At 44.6% G+C, this 20,261-nt stretch overlaps 1 protein-coding gene across 1 annotated transcript in view; it reads right to left on the minus strand.

Annotated features, from left to right (window-relative positions):
• Window positions 1-20,261, minus strand: part of LOC124596637 (tyrosine aminotransferase) — a 189,236-nt gene that overhangs the window by 78,227 nt on the left and 90,748 nt on the right. The window contains exons 2-3 of the mRNA XM_047135865.1: window positions 16,517-16,621; window positions 15,671-15,738 (exon numbers count right to left, since the gene is read on the minus strand). Coding sequence (XP_046991821.1) covers window positions 15,671-15,738; window positions 16,517-16,621 — 173 coding nt within the window. The remainder of the gene's footprint in view (window positions 1-15,670; window positions 15,739-16,516; window positions 16,622-20,261) is intronic.

Here is a 20,261-nt window from a genome sequence, read left to right on the forward strand (position 1 = left end):
CTGAACAGACAGAACAGGAGTGGAGAGGCGAAACGAGGCGACCTCGATTCTAACAGGCTATACTATCGAGGCAAATTGCTTAATTTTTGTTCCTGCAGACTCTTGCGTGGTACTGGTTCATAATATTGAAGATTTCGCACATAGATATCCTTTCACAGGCTGATAAACGGCCTGGCAAACCACTGTCAGCACATACTTCTGGGATACGGAGATTTACTGCTTGCTGCGCTCATTCACTTCGCTCTCCTATCATGCAGTGTTGATTCGTACCTACTGTCCCGAGTAACCGCCACTTGTAGGGTGCACCAGGTGGAAGTAGCTCCTTGGGGCCAAGCTGTGACAAATTGTCAAAGGCCTGAATAGCCACTTTCTGCAGCGCAGACGACTGTGAGACGCGCAGGAAGATAGTACTCAGCGAGGTTCTGGAAGTTACCGACAGCGATGTGGAGCCATGTCGACTCCAACACCGTGGACAGCTGCGGTAGGTTTCTTGGTTGAGGATCCAGCCCAGTCGAGATGCTCTCACAGATTCTCGACTGCGTTTAAATGAAGCGAGATTGGCGGCCAGGGGAGTAGGGTAAACTGATCCTGGTGCTCTTCGGAACATGCATGTACTTTGTGACCTGTGTGACACGTTGCATTCTAATGCTTGCAGGTGCCTTCGTGCCTAGGAAAAACAAACTGCATGTAGGGGTGGACATCTTCCGCAAGGATAGGTACATACTTGTTTTGATCCATTGTGTCTTCAAGAACGACAAGATCATCCAGAGAGTGCCATGAAAACATTCCCCAACCCATAACGCTCCGTCCCAGTTGCATGGTGTTTCCTTTCAGACGTTTCACGCCAAACACGCCAACAGCCATCAGTCTGATGGAGCATGCAGACCGATATGCAGCAATGTTCGCTGAACAGTGGTTGAGGAGACACTGTTGATAGCCCTGTCTTTCATCTGAGCAGTCAGCAGCTCAACTGTTGCATGTCTGTTAGCCCATACACATCTCCGCAGCCGTCGTTTACCCCTCTTATCTATGGCCTGTGGTGCACCACAGCTGCCTCGAAGCCGGTTTTGCATAGCGCATTTTTCCATGGGTGGCATACTTTAACTACAGAAATATGCAGTCAGTTTACAAACTTATCCGTTTCGGAAATGCTTCCACCCTTGGCCTGAAAACCAATGGTCATGCCCTTTTGGACATCAGATTAATCGCTCTGTACCCGAATTGTGACAATGACTGCACTGTTTCCTGTGTCCACCCAGCATGTTTTAATTATCCTCCAGTGCTAGTGCTGCCACCTATCTCTGTGGGTGTTTATTGCATGTTGACGTCGAGTATAGGCGGTGGTCACATTAATATGACTGACGTGTATATAAGGCAGAAGATCCACTCGCGAACACAATACTGGAGATGGTCCCATGGTTGTTCAGTTACGTTATTATCTGCCGATATGGTTTCACTATCAGTCAGAGGATGGCCTTCACGTATCTTATAGTCGTTACGGCGCCTTCTATAACCACCAGCAGCGTACGTCGGTCCCAAATAACGCCACCCCAAAACAGCATAGAATCTCCACCTTACTGCACTCGCTGGACAGTGTGTCTAAGGCGTTCAGCCTGACCGGATTGCCTCCAAACACGTCTCCGACGATTGTCTGGTTGAAAGCATATGCGACACTCATCGGTGAAGAGAACGTGATGCCAATCCTGAGCGGTCCGTTCGACATGTTTTTGGGCCCATCTGTACCGCGCTGCATGGTGTCGTAGTTGCAAAGACGGACCTCGCCATGGACGTCGGGAGTGAAGTTGCGCATCATGCAGCCTATTGCACACAGTTTGAGTCTGTAAGCAGGATGTTTAGGTTTTTATGTTGGTAACGCCACATACCGCCCTGTATGAAAATCACTGAGTGTGCTGTATGCAGTCTGTGGCTAATTTGCATTGTAGTGTTGAGCAATTGGATGTGAACAGCGCGCAGCGTTGCGCAGTTGGAGGTGAGCCGCCAGCAATGGTGGATGTGGAGAGAGAGATTGCAGAATTTTGAGAGCGGACGATCTGGACGTGTGTCCATCAGAAAGAGTAAATTTGTAATACTATATATATGATGACTTTTGAACATTATTAAGGTAAATACATTTTTGTTCTCTATCAAAATCTTTCATTTGTTGCAGTAGTTCGAGTAACGAAGATTCTTTTGAGTTAAGTGATTCGTGAAAGGTATAGGTTATTGTTCGTCAGGGCCATTCTTCTGTAGGGATTATTGAAATTCAGATTGCGTTGCGCTAAAAATATTGTGTGTCAGTTTAGTGTTGATCAGAATAAGTAAAGAGAGAAATGTCTGAGTAAATTCAGTTCTGCTCAGCTGCTTGAAAATCAAATAACGTAAGAGGTTTATCAGCACAATAATTCATTAATTTTTTCTAAGGGGATGTTTCAAGTAGTAACACGACGTCCTGCTGCTGCACGAGAAGCATTATTCTACATGGTGGCGTTGCTGTCAGGGTTCCTCCGAGCCATATTTCATAGGTAGCGGTCATCCACTGCAGTAGTAACCCTTGGGCAGCCTGAGGGAGGCATGTTATCGACAGTTCCTGTCTGTCTATATCTCCTCATGTCCAAACAACATCGCTTTGGTTCTCTCCGAGACGCCCGGACACTACCCTTGTTGAGAGCCCTTCCTGGCACAAAGTAACAATGCGGACGCGATCGAACCGCGGTATTGACCGTTTAGGCATGGTTGAACTACAGACAATACGAGCCGTGTACCTCCTTCCTGGTGGAATGACTGGGAATGATCGGTTGTCGGATCCCCTCCGTCTAATAGGCAAGGCTCATGCATGGTTGTTTACATCTTTGGGCGGGTTTAGTGTCATCTTTGAACAGTCAGAGGGACTGTGTCTGTGATAAAATACCTACAGTCAACGTCTATCTTCAGGAGTTCTGGGAACCGGGGTGATGCAAAACTTTTTTTGTGTGTGTAAATACACTATACTAGGGGTGAGCAAGAAATCACGCATCTGTCACAAATTACACTGACTGAGAAATCGCCGTTTTCACAATAACTTTACAGTATATGACTGCAGTTTCAGTCGCATCTAGAAGTCGCAAGTAGTAAGAAAAAGTAGAAGTTAACATGCCGCCGTATGCTAACTGCTGACCGACTTTCGTACTTAGTTCTAAGAACCTCGAGTCTAACACTATGAAAGTATAACCAAACTATGCTCGAAGAATGAACCAAGAAGTTGTACATCTACGTGATCACTCTGCTATTCACAATAAAGTGCCTGGCAGAGTGTTCAGTGAATCACCTCCTAGCTGTCTCTCTACCGTTCCACTCTCGAACGGCGCACAAGAAAAACGAGCACTTAAATTTTCCTGTGCGAGCCCTGATTTCTCTTATTTTATCGTGATGATCATTTCTCCCTATGTAGGTGGGCGCCAACAGAATGTTTTCGCAACCGGAGGAGAAAACGGGTGATTGAAATTTCATGGGAAGATCGCGTCGCATCGAAAACGCCTTTGTTTTAATAACTGCCATTCCAATTCACGTATCATGTCTGTGGCACTGTCTCCTCTATTTCGCGATAGCACAAAACGAGTCTCCCTTCTTTGAACTTTTTCGATGTCATCCGTCAGTCCCCACCTCATGCGGATCCCACACCGCACAGCAGTACTCTAGAATAGGGTAGACAAGCGTGGTGTAAGCAGTCCCTTTAGTAGACCTGTTGCACCTTCTGAGTGTTCTGCCAATGAGTCGCAGTCTTTGGTTTGCTCTACCCACAGCATTATCTATAAGATCGTTCCAATTTAGGTTATTTGTAATTGTAATCCCTAAGTATTTAGTTGAATTTACAGCCTTCACATTTGTGTGACCTATCGCGTAATCGAAATTTAGAGGTCTTCTTTTAGTACTCATGTCAATAACTTCAAACTTTTCTTTATTCAGGGTCAACTGCCACTTTTCGCACCATACAGATATCTAAATCATTTTGCAATTCGTTTTGGTCATCTCATGACTTTACAAGACGGTAAATGACAGCATCCTCTGCAAACCGCCTAATAGGGCTACTCAGATTGTCTCCTACGTCGTTAATATAGATCAGGAACTGTAGAGGGCTTATAACACTTCCTTGTGGAACGCCGGATATTACTTCTGTTTTACTCGATGACTTTTCGTCTATTACTACGAACTGTGACCTTCCTGACAGGAGATCACGAATCCAGTCGCAGAACTGATGCGATATTCCATAGGTACGCATTTTGGTTAGAAGACGCCTAAGAGGAACAGTGTCGAAAACCTTCTGGAAATCTAAAAATACAGAATCAATTTGACGTCTCCTGTCGATGGCACTCATTTCTTCATGAGTATAAAGAGCTAGTTGTGTTTCACAAGAACGATGTTTTCTGAATCCGTGCTGATTAAGTGCCAATAAATCGTTTTCTTCGAGTTAATTCATAATGTTGGAACAGTATATGTTCCAAAACCCTATTGCAAATCGACGTTAGTGATATGGGCCTGTAATTCAGCGGATTAGTCCTATTTCCTTTTTGGGTATTGGTGTCACTTGAGCAATTTTCCAGTCTTTAGGTACGGAACTTCTTGTGAGCGAGTGGCTGTACATAATTGCTAAATATGGAGCTATTGCATCAGCATACTCTGAAAGGAACCTGATTGGTATACAATCTGGACCGGAGGCCTTGCCTTTATTAAGTGATTTAAGCTGCCTTCCTACACTGAGGATATCTACTTCTATGTTTATCATCTTGGCAGTTGTTCTTGATTGGAATTCAGGAATATTTACTTCGCCTTCCTTGGGTGAAGGACTTTCGGAAAACCGTGTTTAAAAACTCTGCTTTAGTGGCACTGCCATTAGTGACTTCACCGTTGTTATCGCGCACTGAAGGTATTGATTGCGTCTTGCCACTGGTGTGCTTTGTGTACGACCAGAATCTCCTCCGATTTTCTGCCAGATTCCGAGACAGAGTTTCGTTGTGGAAATTATTAAAAGCATCTTGCACTGAAGTACGCGCTATACTTCGAACTTCTGCAAGACTTTGCCTATCTTGGGGATTGGCAAAGTTAGGAACACTGTGATCCCCCACCTCTTCTGTTCCCTCTTAAATGCTGGTTCCACACCGTAGGCCAAGGTCTAGGTTACATGTAAAGCTGATATTTCGGTTGACAGCTGGAGGAGCCAACGAATGTGAATTCCCAAAAAAAAAAAAAAAAAAAAAAAAAAAAAAAAAAAAAAAAAAAAAAAAAAAAAAAAAAAAAAGGTCGTGGTAAGAGAGCGACCTATTGAGTAGTCTACGATAAGGCATATACAGGGTGGTCCAAAAGTCCGGAAACACACTGATAAAATCCAAATGGAGTAGCAAACAAGGAAACAGAGTCCCTACACACCAGGAACAGGAAGGGGGAAACTTTATAGGCTATGCCACCAACATGGCGGCCATCTTGAAAGCCGCCCTCTTGGATTCAACTCCAAAATTTCAAATGGGAATGTGGTCATGTGACATATCAAACAGATAGAGAATTTCACCAGAAAAACAATGCCGTTATTATTTTAAACATAGCTTTATTCATTCTCGGGTTATAGCCAATTACTTGCGGCAGCAGTGGGTACAGAGAATGGGGAAAGAAAGGGAAGGGTTGGGGATGGGGGGGGGGGGGGGGGGGGCGGGAATTCATGAATTCCAGCCGCACAGGACATTGTGGTAATGAAATGGCAAAAGTTGAAAAATCAGCGCCGGACCGCGCCTCGAACCCGGATTTACCGTGCATCACGAGCAGCTGCCTTAACTGCTTCTGCCATCCGAATGGGGTCCCTGACCGACGAAGATTTCGAACTTCTCGCACGATGCAATGCAGCGTTCGTAATCTGTTAACCCCTTACTCGCGATTTATTAATTACCGTAGGATTTCGGACTCTATTAGTGCACTCGCGCTGTAACAAACGTCAAGGAGCCGTATATTTCAGCAGTGTCTTTCGCCATTGCATTACCACAATGCCCTGAGCGACTGGAAGTCACGAAGTCCCACACATCCCTTCCATTTCTTTCCCCATTCACTACTTCAAATAACTGTACGCACCAGGCGTGTCATCAGGAGTAGTGTCTGTTCCGTTCTGGGGTCAGACGAATTTCTACCTGCAGCCGCGGCCAGAATTTACGAGGCGCGTAAGACACACAATGCGACGTACTGCTCTGCAGATATACTCGGAAATGTTTATTGGCGGAGCCCGGTAAATTCTCTGCACTGGTACACTTGTAAAATCTGTCTAGACAGGGGTCGACATCCTCTCTTTGACCTGTGAACCAATGGCAAACGTCTTACCTATTGCAAAGTCAATAATTAAACGCCCTATGGAGGCCCAGATATTCTGAGGAAGAGTCCGAGATCCGACCACTACGCTGATCTAACATTTTACTCGTTGTACACCTCCTCCAGTGGCTCCTAGAAACTTTCGCCAATAATCTTCACAACAATAAATTAAGAATACATTTCAAAGTGAATACGGAAAATTTTACACGAAACACCACACATTTCTACGGAAGCAAATATAATTTATTGGCTTCAAACAGACCTCGTCAAGTCCACCTCGTTGACTAAACAACTCCGCGCAACAAACTACTTGTCTCTACAATCTAATTTGATGTCTCGCCTGTAAAATGTGTGAATACTCGCAAACTGCCAACATACGCGACCGAATATGACTCAACTATAAAACCACGCCCATCAACGGAAGGAACTTTCGGATTCTCTCTGTTTTCCATACTGGAAGATAAAACTTGGCTATCACGTAAGACCGCCTACTCCCGACATCAGAAATACACCTCGAAAGCACCATCTCGCAATGTTGTTTGTTATTCAGTGAATGCAACTCATTGCCACGATCGCTAGTGGAGAACGAGAAAGAAATTTTTTTGTGCCGGGCCAGGATTCCCCACTTTACTCGAGCGGTCGCCTTAACCTCTTTGGCTATCCGTGCACGTCTCATGGCCAGACCCAAACTTCTACATGTCGTCGTTCCTGTATCACAACTTGTACTCGTACACACATTATGTAGTTCCCGTGCAGGGGAGGACATTTTAATTGAAACTTATTGCCTAGTATCGGGGGTGATATGATATTGTAGTGCCTCTGATGTTAAGAAGAACTATGCAATGTTCCTTCAGATATGCACGCCTGGATTTCCATCCGGAGTCAGTTTTTCCCCTGAAACCCTCTAAAATCTCCAGTGTTTTTCGGTACAGAGGAGAAAAATAAATTGCAGATGGAAACCGTCACCCACCAAGGCAACAGAACATCGCATTCATAGGAGACAAAGCCTGCAGCATCTGGCTCTATCGCCTCCACTGGCGATCGTCTCAATCAGTCGGGATCACTGAATAGCAAACAACATTGCAAGACGCTCCGCTTATGGTCCGTCAGTGTACAAAGTGGCCTAGTGGCCGGCGCCGGCTTCTATAACTTCGACGCTCTGTAGCGTTGTTGGGTGACGTTTTTGGACATGGGTTCCTATCCTCGATTTGATCCTCCAGACACACTCCACAGCCCCTTGCAGTTTATGCCAACAAAAAATGGCTCTGAGCACTATGGGACTTAACTACTGTGGTCATCAGTCCCCTAGAACTTAGAACTACTTAAACCTAACTAACCTAAGGACATCACACACATCCATGCTCGAGGCAGGATTCGAACCTGCGACCGTAGCGGTCGCGCGGTTCCAGACTGTAGCGCCTATAACCGCACGGCCACTCCGGCCGGCCTTATCCCAACATTTTGGGAACATACTGTGTATTAGAAGTGACCATACGACTCTTTGAAGACTACACTGCTGGCCATTAAGATTGTAACATCATGAAGACAGCGTACAACAAACGTCAAATTGACATGAAGTACATTTTTTGTACATGAGAAAGGTTAACCATTTCAGCACAACTGCACGTAGCAAGTAAGAGTAACGACATCTGCAGTGCGTCCACAAGAAAGAATATGGAATTGATTTCTAATTCAAGAAATGCGTTATTTTTTGTGGGGAAGATCATGTTATGGCTCCCGTATGAAGGATAAACATAGAAAACGAGAAACATAGAAACATCTACTAGTATTTGTTGGAATCCGAAGCTTATCATCATGGCCTGTCGAAATTGCAGTTCATCATTCCACGATCAAGCTGCATGCGTTGGTCGGCATCCCACGACTGTCATGGCAACATGAAATCGATTGGTTAAGGAAGGCCATACTCAGCGGCATGTGGGATCTCAACATCATCATCAGACTAGCGACATGGAGGACAAACAGGCTTCCAAACGGACAGTGCGACAACGTCTGGAACGCTACCGACTGTCAGCATGGCGACCATTGTTGTATCTTCCCTCGACGCTGCAGCAGTGACGGGCGCGCCGATAGTGCTGCGCCCAATAATACTGGACACACAAGTGGAATTTTGTCAAAATCAATTTTCTGTCAAAATTAACTCTCCACGTTCAATCTCAAAAGTAACTAACGCCCGCGACCGTTACAGTGTTATGTAAAGCAAAACTGATTTGCATCCTCTTAATGACGCTACTTAGCATTACTCTTATGCGACTGGCGCGAAATTTAACAGACATCATTTTTCAGATGTAGAAACATGCCGTCCAGATTTCATTTGTGTCGCACAACTCCTTCTTGGTGTTGCATTTTTTTCTCTTCGGTATGTGTAGACAAATGGTTCAAATGGCTCTGAGCACTATGGGACTCAACTGCTGAGGTCATTAGTCCCCTAGAACTTAGAACTAGTTAAACCTAACTAACCTACGGACATCACACATATCCATGCCCGAGGCAGGATTCGAACCTGCGACCGTAGCGGTCTCGCGGTTCCAGACTGCAGCGCCAGAACCGCGCGGCCACTTCGGCCGGCCATGTGTAGACAAGAAGAATATATGTGTAGAATGTTAATAACGTTTGTTTTATTTAAAAAGCTTTAAGAGTTTTCACATAAAAAATTCGGAGGCATTACTTTTCAGCACGCCCTCATATAATTTCGTTATTTGCTGTCCTTCCTGATGTTGCAGTTTTAATAGCTAGCAGAGTATTTAGAGGTGGGCTAAACTGTGACGTTCCAATATTAGTGATTTCTGTGAACGCTACTTTTGCGTAACTGCTTTTAGGCACGATTTCTCACAGTTTAAAATCACAGTTCACAAATTCACAATTTATATCCCTCCGCACTCTATCAACGTTACAATGCTATTGCTGTGACTTCTGCGATTTATTACCGAAAATGTTACAGTGTTAGTAGCAGCTAACAGGCACTGGCAAGCATATCCGCTAACCGGTACTCCTCGCCAGGTGAACTGTGTCAGTGCAAGTGATATGTTGACGCCTGTGAAGAGTGCAAACTGATTATTTCAACAATATGTCATTGAATTCATCATGCAGTTTGAAAGGGCTGCTAAGCAAATGTGAAATATACTGTGAATGAATAATAAAACTTACATTCTCCTCTTGTTAAAGCCGTTCCATACCCGTAAATTTTCTGCCAAGTAGTTGATAAAGACATGGTTACGTGTTTTAAGGCTGACGATATGGAAGTGAAGAGAGTAGTAAGTATACTACCGGCCATTGAAATTGCTACACCACGAAGATGACGTGCTACAGGAAGAAGATGCTGGGTTATTCAAATGATTAGCTTTTCAGAGCATTCACACAAGGTTGGCGCCGGTAGCGACACCTACAATGTGATGACATGAGGAAAGTTTCCAACCGATTTCTTATACACAAGCAGCAGTTGACCGGAGTTGCCTGGTGAAACGTTGTTGTCATGCCTCATGTAAGGAGGAGAAATGCGTACCATCACGTTTCTGACTTTGATAAAGGTCGGATTGTAGCCTATTGCGATTGCGGTTTATCGTACCGCGGCACTGCTACTAGAGTTGGTCGAGATCCAATGACTGTTAGCAGAATATGGAATCGGTGGGCTCAGGAAGGTAATACGGAACGCCGCGCTGGATCCCAACGGCCTCGTATCACTAGCAGTCGAGATGACAGGCATCTTATCCGCATGGCTGTAACGGATCGTGCAGCCACGGCTCGATCCCAGAGTCAACAGATGGGGACGTTTGCAAGACAACAACCATCTGCACGAACAGTTCGACGACGTTCGCAGCAGCATGGACTATCAGCTCGGACATCATGGCTGCGGTTACCCTTGACGCTGCATCACAGACAGAAGAGCCCGCGATGGTGTACTCAACGACGAACCTGGGTGCACGAATGGCAAAACGTCATTTTTTCGGATGAATCGAGGTTCTGTTTACAGCACCGTGATGGGTACATCCGTGTTTGGCGACATCGCGGTGAACGTACATTGGAAGCGTGTATTCGTCATCGCCATACTGGCGTATCAACCGGCGTGATTGTATGGGGTGCCACTGGTTACACGTCTCGGTCACCTCTTGTTCGCATTGACGGCACTTTGAACAGTGGACGTTACATTTCAGATCTATTGCGACCCATGGCTATACCCTTCATTCGATCCCTACGAAACTCTACATTTCAGCAGGATAATGCACGACCGCATGTTGCAGGTCCTGTACGGGCCTTTCTGGATACAGAAAATGTTCGACTGCTGCCCTGGCCAGCACATTCTCCAGATCTCTCACTAATTGAAAACGTCTGGCCAATGGTGGCCGAGCAACTGGCTCGTCACAATACGACAGTCACTACTCTTGATGAACTGTGGTATCGCGTTGAAACTGCATGGGCAGCTGTACCTGTACACGCCATCCAAGCTCTGTTTGACTCAAAGCCCAGGCGTATGAAGGCCGTTATTATGGCCAGAGGTGGTTGTTCTGGGTACTGATTTCTCAGGATCTATGCACCCAAATTGCGTGAAAATGTAATCACATGTCAGTTCTAGTATAATATATTTGTCCAATGAATACCCGTTAATCATCTGCATTTCTTCTTGGTAGTAGCAATTTTAATGGCCAAGTAGTGTATATATCTTCCAGTTTAAAGTTGACGTCGGGAGTAATTTAAGTGCACTACGTGAAGATACACACAAAAATTTACCTGTGTGTTGTACGCTGCGCAAAGATCACCTCTTCGATACCTTGTAACTGTCTCCCACTCCGACGTATAAGTTTGAAATTTGGCTCAAAGGTGCTTACAACCTTCCCCTGTAATGGGGCAAAAGAGTGGCGCTTTCTGTCACCCTCGGGCTCGGCGACGTTTAAAAACAACTAGGTGTCGACATATACACAAAAAAAGGTCACAGCTCGGAAGGGGTTAATGATGTCGCATTGGCGCCAAATTTTACCACAATTCTGGCCAACGCAACCGTGGACATGTCATACCAAAAGAAGTTCTTCACAGCCCCTCTTAGCAACTTTTGACCCCTCTGTTTGACGCCTCTGCGATGGAGGTCAGAACCGCGATGCCTAGCATTGAAACCATTCGCTTTTCTTACAAGTGGCCGAGGAGACACATCGTCGCTCTGAATCGTCACGAAAAGGCATAGGGGCGTCATAAAGAGCGTCAGTTAAACCACCCTTTCCCTTGGGTAGGTGAATATGAGGGGATGTGAAGACATCTCCATCGTGTGACACGACCAAGCTGACGTTGGACAGAATTGTGGTAAAATTTGGTGCCAATGTGACATCATTAAACCGTTTTACAGTTCACATGAACTTTTGAGCTGTACCCTTCTTTTCGCATGTGTCGACATCTTTCTGTTCAAAGCGTCGCCAAGCCTGAGGATCCCTTCGTAGGGGTGAGGTAAGCGTACACGCGTGGTTTCCGTTTTCAGTTACCAAGTGGAATAGAGTGTGTCCCACTGGAAACACGTCGACGTATGTGGTATCAGCATGGTGGTGCACCTGCACATTCCGCAATTAACACTAGGCTGATCCTTGACAGGCTGTTCGACGGGCGTTTCATAGGACGTGGAGGACGCATAAATTGGCCAGCCCGTTCTCCTGATCTTACACCTTTGGACTTGCTTCTGTGGGGTACGTTAAAGGAAAATGTGTACCATGACGCGCCTACAGCCCCAGAGAATATGAAACAACGTATTGTGGCAGCCTGCGGCGACATTACACCAAATGTACTGCGGCGTGTACGACATTCATTACGCCAGAGATTGCAATTTTGGGCAGCAAATGATGGCCACCACATTGAACATCTATTGGCCTGACATGTCGGGACACACTCTATTCCACTCCGTAATTGAAAACGGAAACCACGTGTGTACGTGTATCTCGCCCCTCATGGCAATGTACATGTGCCTCAGTGAAAAAGACCAATAAAAAAGTGTTAGCATGTGGACGTAATGTGCTGTTCCAGTCTCTTCTGTACCTAAGGTCCATCACCGTTCCCTTTGGATCCCTACGTAATTCGGTGCTCTCCGATACACACGATCGAACAGCGAAGGAGTGGTACTCAAGCGTCAACTTTAGGTTACAATATCTCCGGATGTAACTAACATTTTACAATGCAACAAACGGCACTGATTGCGTATTTGTTTATATGTTCGCATGTGCTAACAAAACTAACGGGGTTCCATTTATAAAACACGTAGGTTTGTGTTAAAAAACAAACTTCCGTGCATTTTTTTATGGTTTGTATTAACCAGTTACACTAGCCCCTCTGCTCACGTTCGGTCTGTGGAATCGATTCGTCAGTATTTGATGCGGTTTACGAAATATATCCAGCGGTAATGTTAGGTGACTCACCCTGTATATGTCTTTGTGTATATGTATTTCATAGTGTATGCTTCAGAAAACACAAATTTAGAAAACCTGTGCTACCCTTCTCCCTGCTACATTCGTGCCTCTACCTACAACACAACGTTTGGAAAATTTTGCTATCCTGTCACCATCCGACTTGCGTCAACTTTGAACAGAGTTAGCACCTCGAATATCCCGAACCTAGAGTCAGTTACCAAGCTCAAGTCTTGCACACATTTAGTATCAATCACACAAACGGTTATTCCCAAATAGATTAACATACAGTCTTAACGATGTTCTGAGTTCTCTTGCCCGAAACGTATAGGTTAAACTTAGGCAGAGAAGAAGGATGGAGAATAGCACAACAGTGTTAAGGATTTAAAATAAAATGTAATGGTTTCCTAATCATGCAGCTAAACAGTTGCATCGCCACACAGGTATCAGACGTAGAATACATTCGGAATATAATTTAGATTACTATATTTTATAACGACAGTGGAATCTTTTGTTACTGGCAACTGTCACGTCGATAGTAGTAGTATTAGTAGTAGTAGTGGTTGAATTTACTGATGTGGTTATCTACTTTCTCAGTGCTCTTCCAACAGATCTGACTACTCCATTTCCCTTTCCTATTCTGAATTTACGTGTTTGTCTCATTTCATGTAGCTCCTCAGTACTACCCCAAAATATTTAATGATGTGACGTGTTTGCGAACTTTGCTACCAACGTTGTAATCGGATACTATCGGGTTCTTTCTGCTCCGGCGAGTTCTAATTACACACATTTAACGCTGTTCAGCACACTAAGTGGAATTATTATTTACGTTGTTCAGAATTTCATTCATGCAGCGACGATACTTTCCTGTAGGGCTCTCAAATGACTTTCCACATCTATAAGACGTTAAAGTCTGACAATCGTTTTGTCAACTTTCTTAAGGGAGAGCTTCCTGCCAGTGCCCTATTGTTTTGAAATATAGAGTGAGTTTGTAGCTTTATTACCTTTTGTCAGTTAATGTTTTGAAAAACAGTCTCTCTTCTCCTCTTTGTTGGTGGAGATTCTCACATTTTCGGGTCCATAAATGATAGCCATCCGCTCGTACTGGACGTAGCATATGTAATACGTTTTCGTGCTTAAAAGTGTTTCAAATCGCTACGTCACCTTAACCTAAGACTGGAAGGAACGAAAGTACTGCGAATCAGGTATTTTGTACCCTGTGTCTTTCATAATTCAACTGCATAAGTATATGGAAGTGGGGAGGCAGCCTGATACTTGGCCAGGCGGATGTTCGAAATGCCAGTAACGAAAAGCGCGCCTATACCGTACTAAACCAACGGTCTGGTCGATTCTATTAAGGGTTGATTCACTTCCTTATACCGCAAGCTATCTCTTGGTCCATTACGGTACAAAAAGAGCAGGTTATTTTTTCTCACAAGCATAAAATTATTTTGCTCAATTTTTGCATTAGTTGTTAGCCCGTTCAATGTCTGATTTCTAAGACTTCTATACAGCCTGCCTCTAATGGATACGTCATTAAAAGAATCGTCAGTCTTTCCACGGTGTTTCACATAAAAGAAGTGTCACATAAAACCACAGTACTGGATTACGATGAAGTGCTTCCGTTCTCTTAGAGTTTGAATCCTGGTGACTGGAGAAATCTTCCTCCCCGGAATTTGGGCAGAATGGAGAGGAAAGGTAGTTACAATTCTTAGACTATGCTCAACTCTCTTGAGTTAAATCTGAAACCTTTTCGATGAGTCTTGTGAAGTGATGGCATCTGGCAATGTTAATGATGATTTGTCAGTCGGATGGAGACGTTATGCTTTGCTGTCCCTTCGGTGTCAATCTGGAGAAGAAGCCCAAGTATTGGGCTGTGACATTACTCTTCCTACCCGTTGCATTCCATACTCGTCCATAACAACACAAACAACAGAGCTTAATTATTATATGTTAGGTTTAGATAGCAGTACAATGTTAGACGTGCTTCTGTTGGGCTTTAACTTACCAGACCAGCAAATTTTAAGCTTTCTTTCGTTTCCCTCACTTTCATAAGGCAAATATAGAGGTTGTGTTCTGGAAAATGTCATGATCGATTTCCTTCCCCATTTTGTTCAACTGTGTTGGTACTCTCTCCCGAGGCTGATATGAAAAAGTCGTTAAACTCTAATTCTCCTTCCTGAAAAGAGAAAGACAGAAGAGAGAGAGAGAGAGAGAGAGAGAGAGAGAGAGAGAGAGAGAGAGAGAGAGATGCCACAGCTGATAGACGTCAAATACTCTACTCTTACCACTGCTCGTTTAACGGAAAGTAAAACCATAAACGAGTGTAAAACAATCATCAAGATTATTGTCGGATTGAACATTATAGTATTCATCAAATATGGTCCTTTTGACTGAGACATCCCTTTACTTGTCGGTAATACGTAAATCGATTAATCGTACTAGGAATGAGAGAATCTAGAGCTCAACTTGGAAAACAAGCAACGACACCTTTGGACATTTCTCTCACACACAGAAAACTGTCACAGGGAAATTTCACTCAATGGCCACAAAAAATTCCTTGCAACAGGCAGCAGTTGGTAGTCTCAGACTTACTCATCAAGCACATTGATTTGATTGGACACCTCAAGTTACATTTAACTGTATGCCAGAAAAGGTTAGTATCCTAACTAATATTTAAACTGCATTACTGTCACCACTGTCTGCACACCACAACCACCGCCACCAGCGCAACCACCACCGTGAGACAACCATTATGACGCCCGACACCACTCGTTCACAGCTACCTAGCGATACGCCATGACATCCGGACATACTTCCGTTAACAACTGTGGTTACATCCATTGCCTTGGAAGCTTTTCCAGTTATGGACAAGATGAACTTTCCATAACATCAAAGCGAAGCTTTTGTTTTTGAAGTCGGTGTTGCATTCAAATGAGCTATGCTGTTCTGGTTACCTTGGCCTCAACGTGCACTTTCTCTGTCGAAGAATACCTCGCCACTGCTTCGCGTGCCTCCAGATGACCTGCGTATAAGAATATTTCTATTAGTGCCACACAGCATCCGTTGGACAGTGAGCGTCAGACTTTATAGTAGGTACTTTATAGGCGGGCAGGTGGGTTTCGTTGTTTCAAACACATTTTTGCGGTTTCCATATTCTTCACACCTACTATTCCAGTCACAAAGGCTATAACTTATTTCTAGATGTAATAAGAACCAGCAATCACTTTGTTTCATCGAATTTGTAGCCAAGGATGATAGCAAATATTTTGAATACATTGTCCGTGATACGCAAACAACAGAGCCCTTGACAGTTCTACAGTCCAATCTTCCTCTTTTAGATGTCATTTTGTCCATTCTACTTATAATAAAAGAAAAATATCGTGTACGTTGTCTTCCTTCGTGTCTACAGTAAACGAAAGTTGAGGGTTTAGTGGCAGATAATAACAGTTGAACTTCAAGATGGCCAAAATAGAATTGGCTCGAAAAGTGTTTTCTATGTTTTGTATCAACTTAATCAAACCAACAAAGACACAAGGGTAGACACAGTTGCGTATGAGAGCAGCATGTTAACTAAATGTAAGTAGGGTAACATATTTCGTACTAGAATTATAAACACTCTTCGGGTCAAAATTTTTTTGGCCATCGAGTAAAGTTATACGTATCGTTACCGTCACAAACCGCCCCTGCCTTTGTGCCTCTACAACGGCCACTACTTGGTTGTTAAGGTAAAAGGTCCCATGCAGACCAGTTAATGGGTGAACTGTGGTACATTAGAGGGAAACAGCAGTGGCGATACTAACCGACAGAAGGGCCGTAACCGTGGTAGCTGCCGGAGTCGATGCTATCGTGTAGCGCCTTCACCACTTCTGGTGCCGGCCGAAGGTTGCCGAATGTCGTAGGGTCACCTGCAACAAAGGTTATTTTTTATTTGCTTTAAAATGAATCTGTTTGTCTGGTGTACATTCGATGAAATACCATATTATGTAAATGGTACTCTGATATATATATATATATATATATATATATATATACATACGTCGTGACAAAAGAAACTGAAGCACTCAGAAGGGGAGAAAGAAACGAAATGAGACTTGACGGTTTGATATTTCCTCGATTACAAAATCAAGCCAAATTTATAAAGAACTTGGCAGTATGAGCCCACTTATCAGTTTGCCATCGCAGCTATTCTGACCTGGATCCACACACTCCCCAAGCTGGCCCCCAACAGCTATAACTGGTTCTTGATATCCTGGATACTGGGATTGGGGCAAAGCTGACGTTCGAACAGGTCCATTCACGTCCTATCAAGGACATATCTGGGGCTCTTGCCGGCCACGGGAGTACTTCAGCATTGCGCATACAATTCATAGAGACACGTGCCACATGTGATCGAGTGTTGTCCTGTTGAAAAATGGCACTACAAGATTATCACGTGATTCGTAACGCGTGAGGACGCAGGATATCTGTGACGTACCGCTGTGACGTCAGGAGCTCCGCTACTCACTACGAGCCATGACCTCAAGTCATACCCGATGGCTACTCACACCATGATGTCAAGAATAACACGGCTAACTCCCCAAATCACTGAAAGAATGGGACCTCATGCTAGGTTACCGCCATACTCGTCAGTCATTGTCATCCAGTATAGTGTACAATCACGATTCATCGCTGAACTCAATGCGACGCCATTCGTCAGCACCTATGCATCCCATTCGCTGCACCGCTCGAAATGCAGCCGTTTTCGTTGCGGTGTTAACGACAGCCTATGCCTCGGACAGTAATTCCCCAGTCCGGCTGCTGCTAATCTCCGATGAAACAGATTGTTGCAAAGAGTCCATTACTTGGTCTCAGATGGTATGTGCAGATATGAAGGGGTTACGATATGCTTGATGCACAATGCGGCGATCTTCCCTTGTGTGTTCACACATGGTCGACTGGAAATGTGACGACGAGTATGCCTGCCCTCACGCTACCACGCAGTCCAACATCAGGCCACTGTCACATCCGAATGCCTCACAAACCTGGATACTGCACGATTCGACCTCCCAGCCAAACTGGGATCCACAATGACGCTCCTTTTCAAACTCTTATCAAGTGCTGATAACGCTCTCTCACACGAATAACCGTCATCTCCGTGTCCCTTACAATGATCCCTCAATATCTGATGCTGTTCACGCTCCTTATAGACGCCGTATGCGGGCGGGTATTATCTTGCTGAAATGTAAGCCCAGGATGACTAGCCATGAAGGGCAACGAAACGGGTCACGAAGTATCGTCGATGTACGTATGTGCTGTTCGAACAACACACAAGTATTACGGAGATGCATCGGGAACACAGATGGGAATGATTGGAGGGAAGGCAATGTTCTTTTCGCGAGGCACTATTGAGAAAATTTAGGGATCCAGCATTTGAGGCTGACTGAAAACCATTCTATTGCCGCAAATGTACATTTCTCGTAAGGACCACGAAGATAATTAGAGAGATTGGGGCTCGTTACGGCGGCATATAGACAGTCGTTTTTCACTCGATCTATTTTCAAATAGAAAAGGAAAGGAAATTACTAGTAGTGGTACAGGGTTCAAATGGCTCTGAGTACTATGGGACTTAACATCTGAGGTCATCAGTCCCCTAGAACTTAGAACTACTTAAACCTAACTAACCTAAGGACATCACATACATCCATGCCCGAGGCAGGATTCGAACCTGCGACAGTAGCGGTCGCGCGGTTCCAGACTGAAGCGCCTAGAACCGCTCGACCACTACGGCTGGCAGTGGTACAGAGCATCCTCCGCCCTGCACCATACGGTGGCTTCAGGTGTGTGTATACAGATGTAGATGTTGACCAAATTGTGGAGCAAATCTCCGTCGTCATGGACGAGTCTGTAGCCTATATGAAATTAACGTCGGAAAAGTAATAATACATAAAATAAAATGCACACCAATCCTGTGCACATGACAAGCTGTGAGAATATATTAGCACAATCAACACCTTATCACAGGAAGTAGCTATTTTTTTTTTTCGGGGAACTCCCCGACAGAGCGAAGGAGTGAGCCTTGAGGAAATTCTTCAGTTTAGTCTGCAAAGTGGGAGGGTTACTTCTAAGATTTTTTTTGAATTCTTGTGAAAGCTTGCTGAAAATGGATGCAGCAGAATACTGCTCGCCTCACTGCACAAGAGTCCACGAGGCGCGATCCAAATCACTGGACAAGAGTCCACGAGGCGCGATCCAAATGCGGATTCGATTTCTACCTAGTATTAAATGAGTGAAAGCTGCTAATTCATGGGAATAAGCTCATATTGTTAACAACAAACGACATTAAAGAAAATGAATACTGTGAGGCCAATGTCAGAATTCCCAGGCCACTGAACAAAAATGGACAAGAGATTCGCAAACTTCCACCACATATTGCTCGAACTGTCCGTTTCTGAACTTTTGTAAGTGAGAAGGGTTACACCAGAATATAACCACGTATGTCATAAGTGAACGAAAGTAAGCAATGTAGTCTGACTTCCGTGTTGGTTTCAGGTGCTACTCTAATGCTACACAGAATATCGTCGACGTACGTATGTGCTGTAAGGGTGGCGCTAATGTCAGCCAAAGGGCTCTTGCTATGAAAAGGAATGGTACCCCAGACCGTCACTGCTGGATGTTGGGCTGTATGCCGGGCAACAGTCATACTGGTATTCCACCATCCTCTGGGGCGTCTCCATACACGTCTTCCCTGGTCATCGGGGCTCAGTTCCAAGCGGGACTCATCACTGAAGACAATTCTACTCCAGTCAATGAGATTTCTGGCCGAAGACGTGTCAGGAGACGCCCTGGACAGCGTTGGAACACCAACGTGACAGTCACCAGCTATACCGCTCGATAACCAGCAGTGATGATGTGTGGTGCCATTTCTTTTCATGGCAGGACCCCACAGGTTTTCGTCCCAGGCACCCTTACAGCACAGAGCTTCATCGACGATATTCTATGCCCCGATTTGTTGCCATTCGCGGTAGGCCATCCGGGGCTTACATTTCAGGAAGATAATGCCGGCACGCACACGGCAAGAGTCTCTACAGCTTGTCTTCGTGCTTACCAACCCCTACCTCAGCCAGCACGCTCGCCAGATCTCTCCACAGTTGAGAACGTTTGGAAGCATTATGGGCAGTGCTCTATAACTATCTCGGAATTTTGATGATCTAAAGCGCCAATTGGACGGAATTTTGACACGATGTCCCTCAGCAGGACATCCAACAACTCTTATCGGTCAATGACAAACCGAAGAAATGTCTGAACAAGGGCCAGAGGCGGACCAAAGCATTATTGACTTGCTCAACTTGTGAAGTTTTTTTCTGTTGAATAAAACCTCCAATTTTTGTGAAATTGTACTCATTCGTTTGTCTGTACATGTACATCACATCTACCGATTTCCGTCCCATTTGGATTATTCTTTTGTGGTGTGCCTTTTTTGTCTTGGAGACATAAAATGACATGCCTTCTAATGTGACAGGTGATTCTAAAATATTGCTGTTTGTTGATGGTATTTGTATGATTGTG

Source organism: Schistocerca americana, chromosome 2 (assembly GCF_021461395.2).
Source record: "Schistocerca americana isolate TAMUIC-IGC-003095 chromosome 2, iqSchAmer2.1, whole genome shotgun sequence".
Classification (NCBI taxonomy): domain Eukaryota; kingdom Metazoa; phylum Arthropoda; class Insecta; order Orthoptera; family Acrididae; genus Schistocerca; species Schistocerca americana.